Genomic DNA, 18546 nt, shown 5'->3' with positions numbered 1-18546 from the left:
GATTAACCCAGTTAAGTCTTCGTTGGTTGTATTTCATAATGGTTACCTTAGGCGAGGGGTATTTTGTCCAGTGGCAATTCACCTGTCAATCAAATGGTCTGGATTGGATGCAACTTGTTTTTTTACATGCAAAAAATAGATACAAATTGGTTAGTTATATTTAAATGTGATTTGTCTGCAAATTCTGCATGTACTATAGATATCATGTGTAGTCTATATTCCTGCACATTTCTTTTACATTGCAGATACAGGATTTTGTTTTGGACTAGTTGTTTGATAGCCGAGCCATTTATACATCGCTTGGCATAGTCAAAATGTAATATTGCTAGGCATAGACTTAGTCAAAATACATGATATCACAAGTAATTGTGCCCCTAAAAAACCTGCACAGACAATGTGATGGTTACAGAGTCCTAGCTGTTCCCAAACAGATGAAGCCTTCAACCTGTGGCTTGACTTGGCTGTTAATGGTTGCGTTGATACAACACTACAGTAACACCTGCCAAATGTAGCCCAAGGACAATGGTAGGGAGGGTTTTTCAGGCCAAAACCATATGTTAGCTTGCAAAAAATACATTACTTCCTTTTCAGTCCTTTATAATTGTAAACCATGCACATGAATGGCTGGGTGATATGGAAAGGGCAATGACCAGAAAAAGGAGAGTAGCGTCAAGGAGAGTTATTTAAGGATAGTTATTTAGTTGGACAGTCTATATCAGTCATTCATTATGGGGGTACTTGGCTATTACCCTTGCCCTGCACTGGTCACTTCTGTTCTATTTGAACAAGGGCTTTTCACTAAGCCACCAGGCCACATGTGTGTCCCCCGGTCTGTCCAGCTGCCACCTGCTTCCCAACCTCAACCCCAGGCCCACACAGCCGACCTCGGCAGATGTCCGAAGAGTGGACCAAAGGAGGGGGGCAATGAAGCCAGGGTGACATACTGAAATTCAGAAAGGGAGGGAAAGATCTAGAGACAAAACCAGAAAGAAATAGGGTAGGGATAAAGACAGAGGGGGAAAAAAGGTCAAGAGGGTGAGAGATTGTGTGTGTGTGCGCATGCATCTTCTTATGTGAGACTGTAAGTGCATCCTAGCATCCTAGCATCTCTACTCTGTTCTCTCTTACTAATCGACGTGGACGGAGCTGAGCCTTGAGTGCATGGCTGTGCTTTTGTCCATGTTATACCGTTCTTCTCATTACAGATCATGGGGAATTCGTACGCAGGGCAGCTGAAATCTGCTCGCTTCGAGGAGGCCCTCCACAACTCCATCAAGGCCTCCCTACGCTCCAGCAGTGGAGACCCACAGCCCATCTTCACTCAGCTATACCTGGAGCCTGACCAGTATCCTGGCAACATGGATGGTACTTCTCTCGGTCTGCATGGCTCCATTCTCTGTCTTCATCGAGGTCGTTATGTATAGAAACAGTACAGAACATTAGTTATAGCCGGCTGACTCATTCATTATTGGATCATAGATAACAGAAACACATAGAAAAAAAAACTGTCTTTCTCTGATCGTTATGTTAAATTGTGTTAACGATAACCAGTTGAGTAGGACTTGAGAATTAGTCATTACATGATACCCACACACACAACAAATCCATATCATCTCACTCATTTAGTTCTCTTGAAGAGAGGTAGACTTGAAAGTGGCCATGGTCATGTGTTATGGGTTTGTCCTTCTCTTGAAAAAGGACTTGCAAAGCCTCCAATCTCCTTCTCCTTGCCTTTTGTCTGGCATCTTCACTCCAGGAGAATTTACTGTGTTGTGTGATGTGGTGTATGATGGGGACATTATGTCTTACGGGGTCATTGTGTGTTATTGGGTCAGATATCAAGCCCAAGGTGGACCTGTGCATGCCGTGCGGGGAGCCTAAGGGTCAGGATCTGCTAAACGGCCAGGCCTCTAACGGTCTGGAAGACCTGGAGGAGGAGGACGACTCTGACACCAGCAGCCCCCCGCTGCCCTACCTCCACCAGGGCCCTGCGCCCGACGGCTGCTGCACCATGGACGGTAAAGGCCTCAAAAAACATCTCATACTCCTTTTGTCCTGGGAACCCCCAGGGATTCAAATCCTTGCTAAAAAAAACAGATCTTAGGAACACATTCTCTACTTAGGAACACCACATGTTTGCAACAATATTCACCATGGTATGTTCCGATGTATCGTAGACATCTATACAGACATTATTCAGCAAGCTGTCGACGATAATACTAATTCCAGTGAACGCGACCATGGTACGTGTACTGTGTGTTGTTGTTGTGGATGTTTACTCCGAGCTGACTGTTGTTCTGTCTCTTCTTCTCAGGGTTCTGTCAGGCCGGTAAGGACCTCCGTCTGGTCTCCATGGCGACGGAACACATCGAAGTTCCAGCTGGCTTCGAGCTTGTCGGTGCCAAATCCTCCAGCGTCCCAGAGCACATCCTGGTGTGTGCCGTGGATAGGCGCTTTCTGCCTGATGAGAACGGGAAAAATGCACTTTTAGGTCAGTCTGTCTCTCTGACCTGATATACTGAGGTATACATATGAGTATTTTACCCGCTCAGCTTAGATGAGTCATCGGAAATGCTCGATTTTTACCACCCTCCATACTGTAGCTTGCAACTAGTTTTGATTACTGTTGCAATCAGCATTTGGTTAACCTGTGCTGTGGCCTCCTAATGCCACATTGAATTGAACAGCTTATTTTTGCTGTTCATCAATGTTTGGCGATATAAATATTGACATAAGACTATAATGTATCCTTATAATGTGTCCTCTATGTGTTGTGTGTGCAGGGTTTTCAGGGAACTGTGTTGGCTGTGGGGAGAAGGGGTTCCGGTACTTTACTGAGTTCTCCAACCACATCAACCTGAAGCTGGCCACGCAGCCCAAGAAGCAGAAGCACTTAAAATACTACCTGGTGAAGAACTCTCAGGGTGCTCTGTGCAAAGGACCCCTCATCTGCTGGAAAGGTGAGATGTCTCTCTGACCCTATCTGCATTCATTTCACACACTTTCTGCAACCCTTTACATTGCATTTCTCTTATACCTGTGTTGTAACACTGTAATTACACTAGTAACATTGTATGTTGCTACAACATGACTGGATGTTGCATAGTTGTTTAGTAAATGGTTACCCGGACTATTTGCATTGTGTGCCCCCCCAACCCCTCTTTTACGCTGCTGCTACTCTCTGTTTATCTTATATGCATAGTCACTTTAACTATACATTCATGTACATACTACCTCAATTGGGCCGACCAACCAGTGCTCCCCGCACATTGGCTAACCGGGCTATCTGCATTGTGTCCCAACCACCACCCGCCAACCCCTCTTTTACGCTACTGCTACTCTCTGTTCATCATATATGCATAGTCACTTTAACCATATCTATATGTACATACTACCTCAATAAGCCGGACTAACCGGTGTCTGTATATAGCGTTGCTACTGTTGTTTTATTTCTCTACTTACCTACACACACACACACACACACACACACACACACACACACACACGTGTAAGGTCTACCTACACCTGTTGTATTCTGCGCACGTGACACATAAACTTGGATTTGATTTGATTTAAAATGCATTAGAAATGCGTAGTAGCCTAATGGAGTTGAGTGGTTTTTGTAATAACTAAAATGTGGTATTGGTCTGGGGCTATATTTGTTTTATGACCCATCAATATATATACAAAATGTATCATTGATTGATTCACTGATAATATGTTTCCAGCTCTATTTTAAAATGTTATTTATTTCTCCCCTCCTTTTCCCTAGACTGCAAGACGCGCCAGTTCTCCAATAGCAATGCGTCCACCTCCAAGCCCAGTTCCTCATCCTCCCTGAGTAGCAAGGAGAATGGAGGCACCAACGGACACAGCTCTTCCCCTTTCTCCCTTTCAGGTAGGACACACACACCCTCCTCTTCCTCTTTCTCCCTCTCAGGTAGGACACACGCACACTCCTTTTCCTCTTCCTCCCTCTCAGGTAGGACACACGCACACCCTTCTCTTTCTCCTTCTCAGGTAGGACACGCACACCCTCCTTCCTCTTTCTCCCTCTCAGGTAGGACACACTCACACCCTCCTCTTCCTCTTTTTCCCTCTCAGGTAGGATACACGCACACCCTCCTCTTCCTCTTTCTCCCTCTCAGGTAGGACACATGCACACCCTCCTCTTCCTCTTTCTTCCTCTCAGGTAGGACACACACACACCCTCCACTTCCTCTTTCTCCCTCTCAGGTAGGACACACGCACACCCTCCTCTTCCTCTTCCTCCCTCTCAGGTAGGACACACACACACCCTCCTTTTCCTCTTCCTCTCAGGTAGGACACACGCACATCCTCCTCTTCCTCTTTCTCTCTCTCAGGTAGGACACACGCACACCCTCCTCTTTCTCCCTCTCAGGTAGGACACACGCACACCCTCCTCTTCCTCTTTCTCCCTCTCAGGTAGAACACGCTCATTGCAGTCGACTCTGTCTCAGTTTATAGTGCAGTTATAGTGCTCATTCAGTGTGAGATCTAAGAGGGACGAGGCAAAAGGAATGGCAAATAAAACAAACTGTAAATTGAGAAATCATGTGACTAAACTAAACAAAAAGAAGAAGAAACTATACTATGAAACAAAGATAAATTATATAAAGGATGATGGTAAAAAGCTTTGGAGCACCTTAAATTACATTTTGGGCAAAAAGGCAAACTCAGCTCTATCATTCATTGAATCAGATGATTTTTTCATCCCAAAACCCTCTGATATTGCCAACTACTTACATTTTTTATTGGCAAGAATAGCAAACTTGGGCATGAAATGCCAGCAACAAACTCTGAATGAATAATAATGGCACCGGAGGGGGTGGCTGCCGTTTTACGGGCTACTAACCAACTGTGCTATTTTGTTTGAAACTTATTTTGGACATAAATTTGCTGTTACCATCTCTTATGACTGAAAAGAGCTTCTCGACATCAGAACAGTGATTACTCACCTCAAACTGGACAAAGATTTTTTTCTTTAATGAGTCCGACTAAAGGATGTACTGCTTTCCGGAGACCAGGCCCAAATCCCCGTCATTCACGTGAAGAAAAGCTGGAGATACAGAGGGAGAAGGTCAGGGTCTCTTGTGCGAATTCGTAGGCGAGTGAGTAAATCGCCACTACCATCGGTTCTATTGTCCAATGTGCAATCTCTGGAAAACAAACTCGATGATCTACGGTCGAGACTATCCTACCAATGGGACATAAAAAACTGCAATATCTTATGTTTCACCGAGTCATGGCTGAACGACGACACGGATAATATAGAGCTGGCTGGGTTTTCCATCAATTGGCAGAACAGAGCAGTTACGTCTGGGAAGACAAGGGGCGGAGTGTGTGTCTATTTGTCAATAACTGCTGGTGCGCGATGTCTAATATTAAAGACATCTCAAGGTATTGCTCACCTGAGGTAGAGTACCTCATGATAAGCTGTAGACCACAGTATCTACCAAGAGATTTATCTATATTATTCGTAGCTATCTATTTACCACCACAAACTGATGCTGGAACAAAGACTGCACTCAGCAGACTTTCATGCAGGCAAACTTAAATCTGTTTTACCTCATTTCCACCAGCATGTCACAGGTGCAACCAGAGGAGAATAAAAATCTAGACCACCTTTACTCCACACACAGAGACACATGCAAAGCTCTCCCCCGCGCTCCATTTGGCAAATCTGACCATAATTCTATCCTCCTGATTCCTGCTTACAAGCAAAGACTAAAGCAGGAAGAAGCAGTGACTCGCTCAATACGGAAGTGGTCAGATGACGCGGATGCTACGCTACAGGACTGCTTTGCTAGCACAGACTGGAAGATGTTCCGTGATTCAGCCAATGGCATTGAGGAGTATACCACCTCAGTCAACGGCTTCATCAGTAAGTGCATCGAAAACGTTGTCCCCACAGTGATCGTACATACAGTACATATCCCAACCAGAAGTCATGGATTACAGGCAACATCTGCACCGAGCTAAAGGCTAGATCTGCCGCTTTCAAGAAGCGGGACATTAATCCAGACACTTCTAAGAAATCCCGCTATGCCCTCCGACGAACCATCAAACAGGCAAAGCGTCAATACAGGACGGAGATTGAATCCTACTACACCGGCTCCGACACTCGTCGGCTGTGGCAGGGCTTGCAAACTATTACGAACTACGAAGAGAAACCCAGCCGCGAGCTGCCCAGTGACGCGAACCTACCAGAAGAGCTAAATGCCTTTTACGCTCGCTTCGATGCAAGCAACACTGAGAGCACCAGCTGTCCCGGATGACTATGTGATTACGCTCTCTGTAGCCGACGTGAGCAAGACCTTTAAACATGTCAGAATTCACAAGGCCGAGGGCCAGACGGATTACCAGGGCGTGTAGCCATGAAGTGCTTTGAAAGGCTAGTCATGGTTCACATCTACACTATCATCCCAGAAGGCCCAAAAAATTGTCAAAGACTCCAGTCACCCAAGTCATGGTGTCACAGGTCAGGTTTTCTCCCTTGAGGGTACTACCTGAGGTTGCCACTGGAGAGCACCCTTGGGTAACTTCTAGTATCCAGGTGACCCTGATTGGGCTTATTGGGATCACATACTGGATGACTATTTAGGTTCCTCTGTGGACTGGGCCAGTTGCTCAGGTCTCATGTTCTGTTCAGTGTTCTCGTGTGCCCTTGCTTTGTTGTTTTGCTATGAAGATCTTGAGTAAATATTTTGGATTTACCCTTACCTCTGCCTGCTGTGTTTCTCTGCGCCTGGGTCCGAGTTCGTACTAGCATTAATGTCACAGTAGACTGTTCTCACTACTACCGCATGACAAATGGAACCGTAGTGCCAAGTCTAGGTCCAAAAGTCTCCTGAACAGCTTTTATAAGACGGCTGAACAATTAATCAAATGACTATTTACATTCGGGGGAAAAAAAGAATGTTGAACCAGATACAATGCTATTTCACAACTGACTTTCACCACGTTTATAGGGAGGGGCACTCAACATGTGCGGTACTAAAACAAATGACTGTTGATTGGCTGAAAGAAATTGATAACGATATGATTGTGGGAGCGGTTTTGTCATGCATCTTTTGACATTATCAATCATAGTCGGCTGCTGAAAAAAACGGCGTGTTGTGGCATCCTCTGCTACAGTTGAAGTCGGACGTTTACATACACCTTAGCCAACTACATTTAAACTCAGTTTTTCACAATTCCTGACATTTAATCCTAGTAAAAATTCTCTCTTAGGTCAGTGTGGATCACCACTTTATTTTAAGAATGTGAAATGTCAGAATAATAGCAGAGCTTTTATTTCTTTCATCACATTCCCAGTGGGTCAGAAGTTTACATACACTCAATTAGTATTTGTGGGGTGGCAAGTATCATAGTGGTTAGAGAGTTGGACTAGTAACTGAAAGGTTGCAAGATCGAATCCCTGAGCTGACAAGGTAAAAATCTGTCATTCTGCTCCTGAACAAGGCAGTTAACCCACTGTTTCTAGGCCGTCATTACAAATAAGAATTTGTTCTTAACTGACTTGCCTAGTTAAATAAAGGTAGCATTGCTTTAAATTGTTTAACTTGTCAGGTTTGTAGGCCTCCTTGCACGCACACGCTTTTTCAGTTCTGCCCACAAATTTTCTATAGGATTGAGGTCAGGCCTTTGTGATGGCCACTCCCATACTGTACCTTGCCTTTGTTGTCCTTAAGCCATTTTGCCACAACTTTGGAAGTATGCTTGAGGTTATTGTCCATTTGGAAGTCCCATTTGCGACCAAGTCTTGAGATGTTGCTTCAATATATCCACATAAATTTCCTGCCTCATGATGCCATCTATTTTGGGAAGTGCACCAGTCCCTCCTGCAGCAAAGCACCCCCACAACATGATGCTGCCACCCCCGTGCTTCACAGTTGGGATGGTGTTCTTTGGCTTGCAAGCCTCCCCCTTTTTCCTCCAAACATAACGATGGTCATTATGGCCAAACAGTTCTATTTTTGTTTCATCAGACCAGAGAACGTTTCTCCAAAAAGTATGATCTTTGTCCCCACGTGCAGTTGCAAACCGAAGTCCGACTTTTTGATGGCGGTTTTGGAGCAGTGGCTCCTTCCTTGCTGATCAGCCTTTCAGGTTATGTCGATATAGGACTCGTTTTACTGTGGATATAGATACTTTTGTACCCGTTTCCTCCAGCATCTTCACAAAGCCCTTTGCTGTTGTTCTGGGATTGATTTGCACTTTTCACACCAAAGTACATGAATCTCTAGGAGACAGAACACGTCTCCTTCCTGAGCGGTATGACGGCTGCATGGTCCCATGGTGTTTATACTTGCGTACTATTGTTTGTACAGATGAACGTGGTACCTTCAGCGTTTGGAAATTGCTCCCAATCCTGAACCAGACTTGTGGGGGTCTAAAAAAAAAAATGTCTGATGTCTTGGCTGATTTCTTTTGATTTTCCCATGCGGCACTGAGTTTGAAGGTAGGCCTTGAAATACATCCATAGGTACACCTCCAATTGACTCAAATGATGTCAATTCCTCTATCAGAAGCTTCTAAAACCATGACATAATTTTCTGGAATTTTCCAAGCTGTTTAAAGGCACAGTCAACTTAGTGTATGTAAACTTCTGACCCACTGGAATTGTTATACAGTGAATTATAAGTGAGTAATCTGTCTGTAAACAACTGTTGGAAAAATTACTTGTGCCATGCACAAAGTAGATGTCCTAACCGACTTGCCAAAACTATAGTTTGTTAACAAGACATTTGTGGAGTGGTTGAAAAAACGAGTTTTAATGATTCCAACCTAAGTGTATGTAAACTTCCGACTTCAACTGTATATCGTGAATTAAGAGTTAGACAGGTAACTAACAGATCACCGAGGGTGTTCTTTAATGGAAGCCTCTCTGACGTAAACCAGGTAGCGTCAGCTACCGCAGCAAGTGAAAACACTGCTATACTCAACAAAGAGCTGCTGTCCGTTTTCAAATGCCTGGCAAGTAATAAACTAGTCCTAAATATACAAAAAAAGAAAAGCATTGTGTTTGGGACAAATCATTCACTAAACCCAAAATCTAATCTAAATGTTGCAGTGAATAATGTGTCAGTTGAACAAATTGAGGAGACTAAACTGCTTGGTGCAACCCTAGATTGTAAACGGACCTGGTCAAAACATATTGATGCAACGGTAGCTAAGATGGGGAGAGGTCTGTCCGTGATAAAGCGCCACTCTGCTTTCTTGATGTCCCAATCGACTAAACAAGACCTACAGGCCTTAGTTTTTATCACACCTGAACTACTGCCCAGTTATATGGTCAAGTGCCATAAAAAAAGAGCATAAGTAAATTACTGTTATCTCAGAACAGAGCAGCACGGCTGGCCCTTAAATGTACAAGGAGGGCTGATATCGATAACATGCATGTCAATCTCTCCTGGCTCAAAGTAGAGGAGAGATTGACTGAATCACTACTTGTCTTTGTGAATTATACTAAGCGGTGTCAGGGGAAGGCCCCAAAAAATTGTCAAAGACTGTTCTCTCTTCTCCCGCATGGCAAGCGGTACCGGAGCGCCACGGCTCCTTAATAGCTTCTACCCCCCCCAAGCTATTAGGCGGCTGAACAATTAATGAAATGGCCACCCGGACTATTGAAAGCAGCGAACTGTCTCTTCAAACATCTAACACACAGCTCAGAAACCTATACATACCCCCACAAGACATACCACCAGGGGTCTCTTCACAGTCCCCAAATCCATAACAGACTCAGGGAAATATACAGTACTACATAGAGCCATGACTACATGGGACTCTCTTCCACTTCAAGTAACTCAAGCGAGCAGTAAAATCAGATTAAAAACACACACGCACACACACATACTAAAATACTTAACCTGATGTGTTAGCTGTGCTGATACGCACCATTGGCATGACTTCAGTGTCCTATCTCCTGACACCGACCTTGAGCTACATCCTGCTCCCAATTAGGTCATCACGCTCTGTCAGGGAAGGGTAGTGGTTTGACACAACACCCCTTCTCCTCTCCCCTCCCTCCCTCCCTCCCTCCCCTCATCTCCCATCCCTCCCTCCTCTGACCAAGATTACATCTGGCTTGAGTGTAGAGTGTCTGTGTTTGTTTACAAAGCATTGTTTTGTTAATCAGGACTGTTATGGATTACTTGTTCTAATGGAACAATTGGATTGAGTCATTATTGTTGATTTGTTAGTTTTGTTTGGAGAGATTTTGGTTAAAGCAATTTGACAGGACCCAACAGCCACCCTGTGCTCTTATTACCTTCCAGACTCCCCTCCTACCAGGACTCCCTCTGCCGCCTCTGTGTTCTTCTCAGCCCAGGACCTGGCCCGAGACTGCAGCTTCCTCAAGCCTTTGGCCTCTACCCCTGGGGGCAAGACTCTACCAATAGGTACAGCTCTTCTTCTATCAAATCAAATCAAATGTTATTGGTGACATACACGTGTTTAGCAGATGTTATTGCGGGTGTAGTGAAATGCTTGTGTTTCTTGTTCCAACAGTGCAAGTAATATCTAACAATTTCACAAAAATACACACAATACACACAAATCTAAGGTAAAGGAGTGGAATTAAGAATACATGAATATTTGGACGAGCAATGTCAGAGTGGCATAGATTAAGATACAGTAGAATACAATACAATATATACATATGATATGAGTAATGCACAATATATAAACATTATTAAAGTGACTAGTGTTCCATTATTAAAGTGGCCAGTGATTTCAAGTCTATGTACAGTTGAAGTCGGAAGTTTACATATAAAAACAACCCGCCGTGTTGTGGCTTTACATCCTCTGCTACACTTGAAGTCGGACGTTTACATACACCTTAGCCAACTACATTTAAACTCAGTTTTTCACAACTCCTGACATTTAATCCTAGTAAAAACTCTCTTAGGTCAGTTAGGATCAACACTTTATTTTAAGAACGTGACATGTCAGAATAATAGTAGAGAGAATTATTTATTTCAGCTTTTATTTCTTTCATCAAATTCCACTTGGGTCAGAAGTTTACATGCACTCAATTAGTATTTGGTAACATTGCCTTTAAATTGTTTAACTTGGATCAAACGTTTTGTGTAGCCCTCCACAAGCTTCCCACAATAAGTTGGGTGAATTTTGGCCCATTCCTCCTGACAGAGCTGGTGTAACTGAGTCAGGTTTGTAGGCCTCCTTGCTCGCACACGCTTTGTCAGTTCTGCCCACAAATGTTCTATAGGATTGAGGTCAGGGCTTTGTGATGGCCACTCCAATACCTTGACTTTGTTGTCCTTAAGCCATTTTTCCACAACTTTGGAAGTATGCTTGGGGTCATTGTCCATTTGGAAGACCCATTTGTGACCAAGCTTTAACTTCCTGACTGATGTCTTGAGATGTTGCTTCAATATATCCACATATTTTCTCTTCCTCATGATGCCATCTGTTTTGGGAAGTACACCAGTCCCTCCTGCAGCAAAGCACCCCACAACATGATGTTGCCACCCCCCGTGCTTCACGGTTGGGATGGTGTTCTTCGGCTTGCAAGCCTCCCCCTTTTTCCTCCCAACATAACGATGGTCATTATGGCCAAACAGTTCTATTTTTGTTTCATCAGACCAGAGGACATTTCTCCAAAAAGTACAATCTTTGTCCCCATGTGCAGTCGCAAACCTTAGTCTGGCTTTTTTTATGGTGGTTTTGGAGCAGTGGCTTTTTCCTTGCTGAGGGGCCTTTCAGGCTATGTCGATATAGGACTTGTTTTACTGTGGATATAGAAAGTTTTGTACCCGTTTCCTCCAGCATCTTCACAAGGTCCTTTGCTGTTGTTCTGGGATTGATTTTCACTTTCCGTACCAAAGTACGTTAATCTCCAGGAGACAGAACACGTCTCCTTCCTGAGCGGTTTGACGGCTGCGTGGTCCCATGGTGTTTATACTTGCATACTATTGTTTGTACAGTTAAATGTGGTACCTTCAAGCATTTGGAAATTGCTCCCAAGGATGAACCAGACTTGTGGAGGTCTACAATTTTTTCTGAGGTCTTGGCTGATTTCTCTTGATTTTCCCATGATGTCAAGCAAAGAGGCACTGAGTTTGAAGGTAGGTCTTGAAATACATCCACAGGTACACCTCCAATTGACTCAAATGATGTCAATTAGCCTATCAGAAGCTTCTAAAGCCATGACATCATTATTTGGAATTTTCCAAGCTGTTTAAAGGCACAGTCAACTTAGTGTATGTAAACCTCTGACCCACTGGAATTGTGATACAGTGAATTATAAGTGAAATAATCTGTCTGTAAACAATTGTTGAAAAAATTACTTGTGTCATGCACAAAGTAGATGTCCTAACCGACTTGCCAAAACTATAGTTTGTTAACAAGAAATGTGTGGAGTGGTTGAAAAACGAGTTTTAATGACTCCAACCTAAGTGTATGTAAACTTCCGACTTCAACTCTGATGTGCTAGTGATGGCTATTTTAAAGTCTGATGGCCTTGAGATAGAAACTGTTTTTCAGTCTCTTGGTCCCAGATTTGATGCACCTGTACTGACCTCACATTCTGGATGGTAGTGTGGTGAACAGGCAGTGGCTCGGGTGGTTGTTGTACTTTATGTTTTTTTTTTACCTACCTGTGACATTGGGTGCTGTAGGTGTCCTGGAGGGCAGGTAGTTTTCCCCCGGTGATGCGTTGGGCACCACCCTCTGGAGAGCCCTGCCTTTGCGGGCGGTGCAGTTGCCGTACCAGGTGGTAATACAGTCTGACAGGATGCTCTCATTTGCGCATCTCTAAAAGTTTGTGAGGGTTTTAGGTGCCAAGCCAAATTTCTCCAGCCTCCTGAGGTCTGTGTGGGTGGACCATTTCAATTTGTCAGTGATGTGTAGGCTGAGGAACTTGTTTCTGGATGACAATGTGTTAATCTATTGTATGTGTAATTATATCTCCATCGTATAGATATTGTTACCTCACAACATCAGCTTTAAAGTGTTTTACAGCATGGTACATTATATATAAATAATATCCAGTAATATTATGCAGACATACCATGTGTGCAATAAGCCTTAGCCCATGTATTTCTAAGGGTCAGGAAATAGCCCCAGCATCACTTCTGCTATGTGCCCTGGTCTGAGTAGGAGAAGGGGAAGGACCTGTTGCCTAGAAACAGGCTTGTTTACGTGGCCAAGCATAGTCCAGATGGAGCTGTGGTGTGTAGATTAGCCTCTTCTACTGACTGGGGACACACACGTGTGCATACACACACACCAATACTGAGCAGAAAATCCCTGTAATGACTTTTTAAGACCTGGCTATCCATTAGCTCGTTTACAAGGTTGAAAGATTGACAGGCCTGGCCTACACATACCAATCAATGTGTTAGCGTAAATGCACACGCAGTGAATCTGAGACTGGAAAGTGCCCCATCAGTTCATTGGCAATAGGAAATCAATAGCTCAGTGTTAGACGGCCCTAAATCATTCTTATGTATTGTTCAGTCTCTATATTAGGAAGATATCTTTCAGGACAATTGGTTTTATTTTGTAATGATCAAATACATGTATTTATTTACTCTTTATTTACTATGAAGAAGATCTAAGCACGCACTTCAAGTATGGCGTCTCTCAGAAGGCTGTCAAAACATTATCTTACGAAAGTGAATTATTTAGCGTTGAACCATCTGAAAAGGAATTGTGGTGAAATGCATCAATAATGTACGGTGTGTCTGTGTAGTACCCATGGCTTTAAGAGTGAACGGGCCGACCAATGGACTGGGTCAAGACGGCCACCCCCCTTTACTGAGCCCCTCTCAGGTGTCTCTGGGACCCCAGGGACAGGGGTACAGAACCTCCGACCTAGGAGACAACCCTGGTGAGCTCCACATTCGACTCCCTAACCTCGGTGATGTTAAACATACACAGGAAATGTCTGCTTGTTGTGTTCCTGTTATGGGTGAATTGCAATACATATTTACTATTCCGATTCCAATTGAATGTTTCTCTGCACCTGCTTTTTCTTTTAATTACAAATCTTAGTTTCTGAAATATGAAGTAGAATGTAGTATAATTGCTCATAGGTCACCATTGTAGAAGCCCTCTAAATTATTTTGAGAACCCAGACTCCTAGAACCCAGACCCCTTTTGAGAACCCAGACCCCTAGAACCCAGACCCCTATTCTGCAGTTACAACATTCATGAATTTTCATGTTTCTCTTGTATTGTTTTCTGTCCAGTTTCCTCTGCCATGATCTCAGGCCCGCCCAAAAAGCGCCACCGCGGTTGGCACCCTAACCCCCTGGTGCCAGTCCCCCCTACAGCAGTCCCTGTGTCCGCCATCCGACCCATCGTCTGCTCCCCAGGTCTGGCACAGAGCTTTTGATAATGTTTTGTTGTTTATTTACATTTATTTACACATTAATTTACAACACTGAAAAGGCAACAGTTGGATGAATTGCACCATCACACCACAGCGTATGCTTAACGTCCAGAGCGTGTCCTGAATAGATACAGCCCTAGTAGACTTTGTTTCATGAGGAATTCTTTTAAATGTCATGCACCACCTGCATTCTTAGAAAAAAAATGGTGATATCTAGAACCTAAAAGTGTTCTTTGGCTGTTCCCATAGTTTGAAGAACCCTTTTTGTTCCAGGTAAAACCCCTTTGGGTTCAATGTAGAACCCTTTTGATAAAAAAACAACAAAAAAAGAGTGTACTGTAGCCCCAGACATTGTGAAAACGTGTGTGTGTGTGTGTGTGTGTGTGTTTGTGTGTGAGAGAGAGAGAGTGCGTGTTAGATCTGACATTGATTATTACATTGACCTTGCTTTTCGGGAGAAGGAAGGACAAAAGGTCCATGAAATGCTCTGTTGTCAGGGGTGATTCATTCAGCATCTCCATGGAGATAGGTGAGTGCAGAACTGAGCAGAAGCTGAAAGAGTGGGTACAAATTATCTTTAAGAATTAGAAAGGTCATGATTTCCAGGATCTGCTTAATGTGCAGCAGTTTTGTAATCACAGTATTAACATGGTGTGTCTATTTCTGAACAGGCTCTGTGCTGGCCATGCCCACTCCTCAGCTGCCTGTAGCAGGTGTCCTTCAGCCCCAACCCGTCACTGCTGGAGAGACTGTCATCGTCCCTGACAACCTGCTCAACACATCAGGAGTCCGTCCTGTTATCCTCATTGGTAAATCCTCCTCATAAAACTGTAATCTCAATTTTAAAGAAAGACACACTCTATATAACTTCAAATTATTTAATGAAGCAACATTTCAGGACACAGTGTCTTCCTCAGGGTATATGATTGACTGACTGATTCTGGTGTTTGGTTTGCAGGGCATGGCACATTACCATACTTCTATGGGAACGTGGGGGACATTGTGGTGAGCCCTCTGCTGGTGAGCTGCTATAAGGGCAACCAGTTGACTGAGAAGACACTGGCCAGCCTGGGACTGACTGGCAGCCAACTACTCAGTGTGGAGACCATGATCCTCCTCACCCTGCAGTACCTTGCACGGCTAGGTAAAGGCTTCAAAAGACACACACACACGCACACACACACACACACACACACACGTTACATATGGAAGGCATATTTAAAAAAGGTTTAATCAGACATTGAGGCTAATCGTTGGGAGGCTGAGCTAAGCCAAAGCCTGGTTGTTTTAAAGTTTGGTATCACTTATGAGGTAGTTTGGTAACACTGATGAGGTAGTTGGACCCCGCTCCCCCATTGTAACTCAAAGTGCTCCATTAGCTGCTGCTGCTGCACTTGCTTTCACTAATGCACTTTAGTGGCTCAAAATAGCTAGCATGACCTTGAGTTGCTAAGAACTGTAATTTACTATGCTTCTCAGAGTCATGACTGAAGAAGGACATGGATAATAGGAATCTAGCAGTTTTTTTCTGTCCGTCGGCAGGACAGAATGGCAGAGTCCGGGGGGGTGGGGGGGGTAAACAACAGCTGGTGCGCAATCTCTAATATTAAGGAAGGCTCTGGATTCGGCTCGCCTGAGTTAGAATACCTCATAAGCTGTAGACCATACTATTTACTGTCTGTATTTTTCGTAGGTGTCTATTTACCACCACAGACTGATGCTGGCACTAAGGCCCCACTCAATGAGCTGGGCACAGCACATAAGAAAATGCTCATCCAGTGGCGGAGCTCCCAGGGGCTGGTGATTTTAATGCAGGAAAACTGAAATCCCTTTTACCTCATTTCTACCAGAATGTCACCTGTGCAACTAGAGAGATACAAATTGTAGATCACCTTTACTCCACATGCAGAGACGAATACATAAAAGCTCTACCCCGCCCTCCATTTGGCAAATCGGACAATAAGTCTATCCTTCTGATTACAAGCAAAAACTCAAACAGGAAGTACCAGTGACGCGCTCAATACGTAAAGTGGTCCGATGAAGCGGATGCTAAGCTACAGGACTGTTTCGCTAGCACAGACGGGAACATGCTCCACGATTCATCCGATGGCATTGAGGAGTTTACCACATCAGTCACCGGCTTCATTAATAAGTGCATCTACGACATTGTCCCCACAATGACCATACTTACTTATCCCAACCAGAAGCCATGGATTACAGGCAACATCCACACTGAGCTAAAGGTTAGAGCTGCTGCTTTCAAGGAGCGGGACACTAATCCGGACACTTATAAGAAATCCCGCTATGCCCTCCAACGAAACAGGCACAGCGTCATTACAGGACTAAGATCGAATTCTACTACACTGACTCTGACGCTCGTCGGATGTGTCAGGGCTTGTAAACTATCACGGAATACAAAGGAAAATCCAGCCAAGAGCTGCCCAGTGACGCGAGTCTACTAGACAAGATAAATACCTTCTATTCTCGATTCGAGGCTAGCAACACTTAACCATGCGTGAGAGCACCAGCTGTTCCGTACAATTTTATGATCACACTCCCCGTAGCCAATGTGAGAAAGACCTTTAAACAGGTTAACATTCACAAGACCGCAGGGCCAGATGGATTAGCAGGAAGCATACTCAGAGCATGAGCTGACCAGCTGGCAAGTGTCTTCACTGACATTTTCAACCTCTCTCTGACCCAGTCTGTAATACCTACATATTTCAAGCTAATCACCATAGTCCTTGTGCCTAAGTACGCCAAGGTAACCTGACTACAGCCCCACAGCACTCACATCTGTAGCCATGAAATGCTTTAAAGACTAGTCATGGCTCACATCAACAACATCATCCCAGAAACCCTGGACCCACTCTAATTTCCGTACCGCCCCAACAGATCTACAGATGATGCGATCTCTATTTTTCTCCACAATGCCTTTTCCCACCTGGACAAAAGGAACCAGTACGTGAGAAGGACGTTCATTGACTACAGCTCAGCGTTCAACAACATAGTGCCCTCTAAGCACATCACTAAGCTAAGGACCCTGGAACTGAACCTCTCCCTCTTCAACTGGGTCCGGGACTTCCTGATGGTCCACCCCCAGGCGGTAAAGGGTAGGCAACAAGACTTCTGCTACGCTGACCCTCAAGAAGGAGGCAGAGTGCGTGGCCGCACACGAATCCAACACCATCATCAAGTTTGCCTACGACACAACGGTGGGCCTGATTACCGACGACGATAAGACAACCATAGGGAGGAGGCCAGGATAGCAACCTCTCCCTAAATGTTGGCAAGACAAAGGAGCTTTTCGTGGACTACAGGAAACGGTGGGCTGCACACGCCCCCATTCACATCGGCGGGGCTGTAGTAAAGCGGATCGAGCATCTTGACTGGTATGGCAACCTCTCGGCATCTGACCGCAAGTTCACACAGAGGGTAGTTTGTACGGCCCAGTACATCACTGGGGGCGAACTCCCTGCCATTCAGGACCTCTATACCAGGTAGTGTCAGATGAAGGCCCTAAAAATGGTCAAAGACTCCAGCCACCCAAGTCATAGACTGTTCTCTCTGCTCCCGCACAGCAAGTGGTACCAAAGTGCAAAGACTGTTACCAAACGGCTCCTGAACAGCTTCTACCCCCAAGCCATAAGACTGCTGAACAGTTCATCAAATGGCTACCCGGATTTACCGGTTTACCTTGACCCCCTTTGTTATTTATTTCTTTACCTTAATTGTTTTGCACTGGCTCTATGCACACTCACTAGACTCTACCCACATACTACACTGACACTCCAACACACACACACACACACACATACACACGCTCACAAAACACACACACACGCATGCATATTGACACCCCACCACACACCACACACTGATTGCCTCGTCACTTTTACCCTTACACACAGGTACATACAATGCTGTATTATCTCAATTACCTCATGCAAAAACCCATTGACTCAATACTGGTACTCCTTGTATATATCCTTGTTATTGTGTGTTTTTGTGTTACTATTTCCTTTTTTATTTAGCAAATATTTGTCTTAATTATTAACTCCGCACAGTTGAGAATGGGCTCTACACTGTTGAGAAATTAGATTTGATTGTCTTGTTCACATTATAAAAACATAACAGCATCATCCCCCGCAAAACACAGCAAG

General features: G+C 44.3%; 1 protein-coding gene across 4 annotated transcripts in view; it reads left to right on the top strand.

Moving 5' to 3' along the window:
• LOC110508560 (GREB1-like protein) overlaps positions 1–18546 on the top strand; it is a 102804-nt gene that overhangs the window by 63385 nt on the left and 20873 nt on the right. For all 4 annotated transcript variants that reach the window (XM_036966223.1, XM_036966225.1, XM_036966226.1 and 1 more), the window contains exons 3-12: positions 1206–1365; positions 1836–2018; positions 2315–2491; positions 2784–2960; positions 3773–3898; positions 10302–10424; positions 13742–13879; positions 14241–14366; positions 15055–15192; positions 15342–15527. In XM_036966223.1, coding sequence (XP_036822118.1) covers positions 1209–1365; positions 1836–2018; positions 2315–2491; positions 2784–2960; positions 3773–3898; positions 10302–10424; positions 13742–13879; positions 14241–14366; positions 15055–15192; positions 15342–15527 — 1531 coding nt within the window. In that variant the 5' untranslated portion in view covers positions 1206–1208. The remainder of the gene's footprint in view (positions 1–1205; positions 1366–1835; positions 2019–2314; positions 2492–2783; positions 2961–3772; positions 3899–10301; positions 10425–13741; positions 13880–14240; positions 14367–15054; positions 15193–15341; positions 15528–18546) is intronic.

Source organism: Oncorhynchus mykiss, chromosome 28 (genome assembly GCF_013265735.2).
Source record: "Oncorhynchus mykiss isolate Arlee chromosome 28, USDA_OmykA_1.1, whole genome shotgun sequence".
Classification (NCBI taxonomy): Eukaryota; Metazoa; Chordata; class Actinopteri; order Salmoniformes; family Salmonidae; genus Oncorhynchus; species Oncorhynchus mykiss.
Note: the sequence above shows the minus strand (reverse complement) of the source record. Positions and strands in the feature narration are given on the sequence as shown.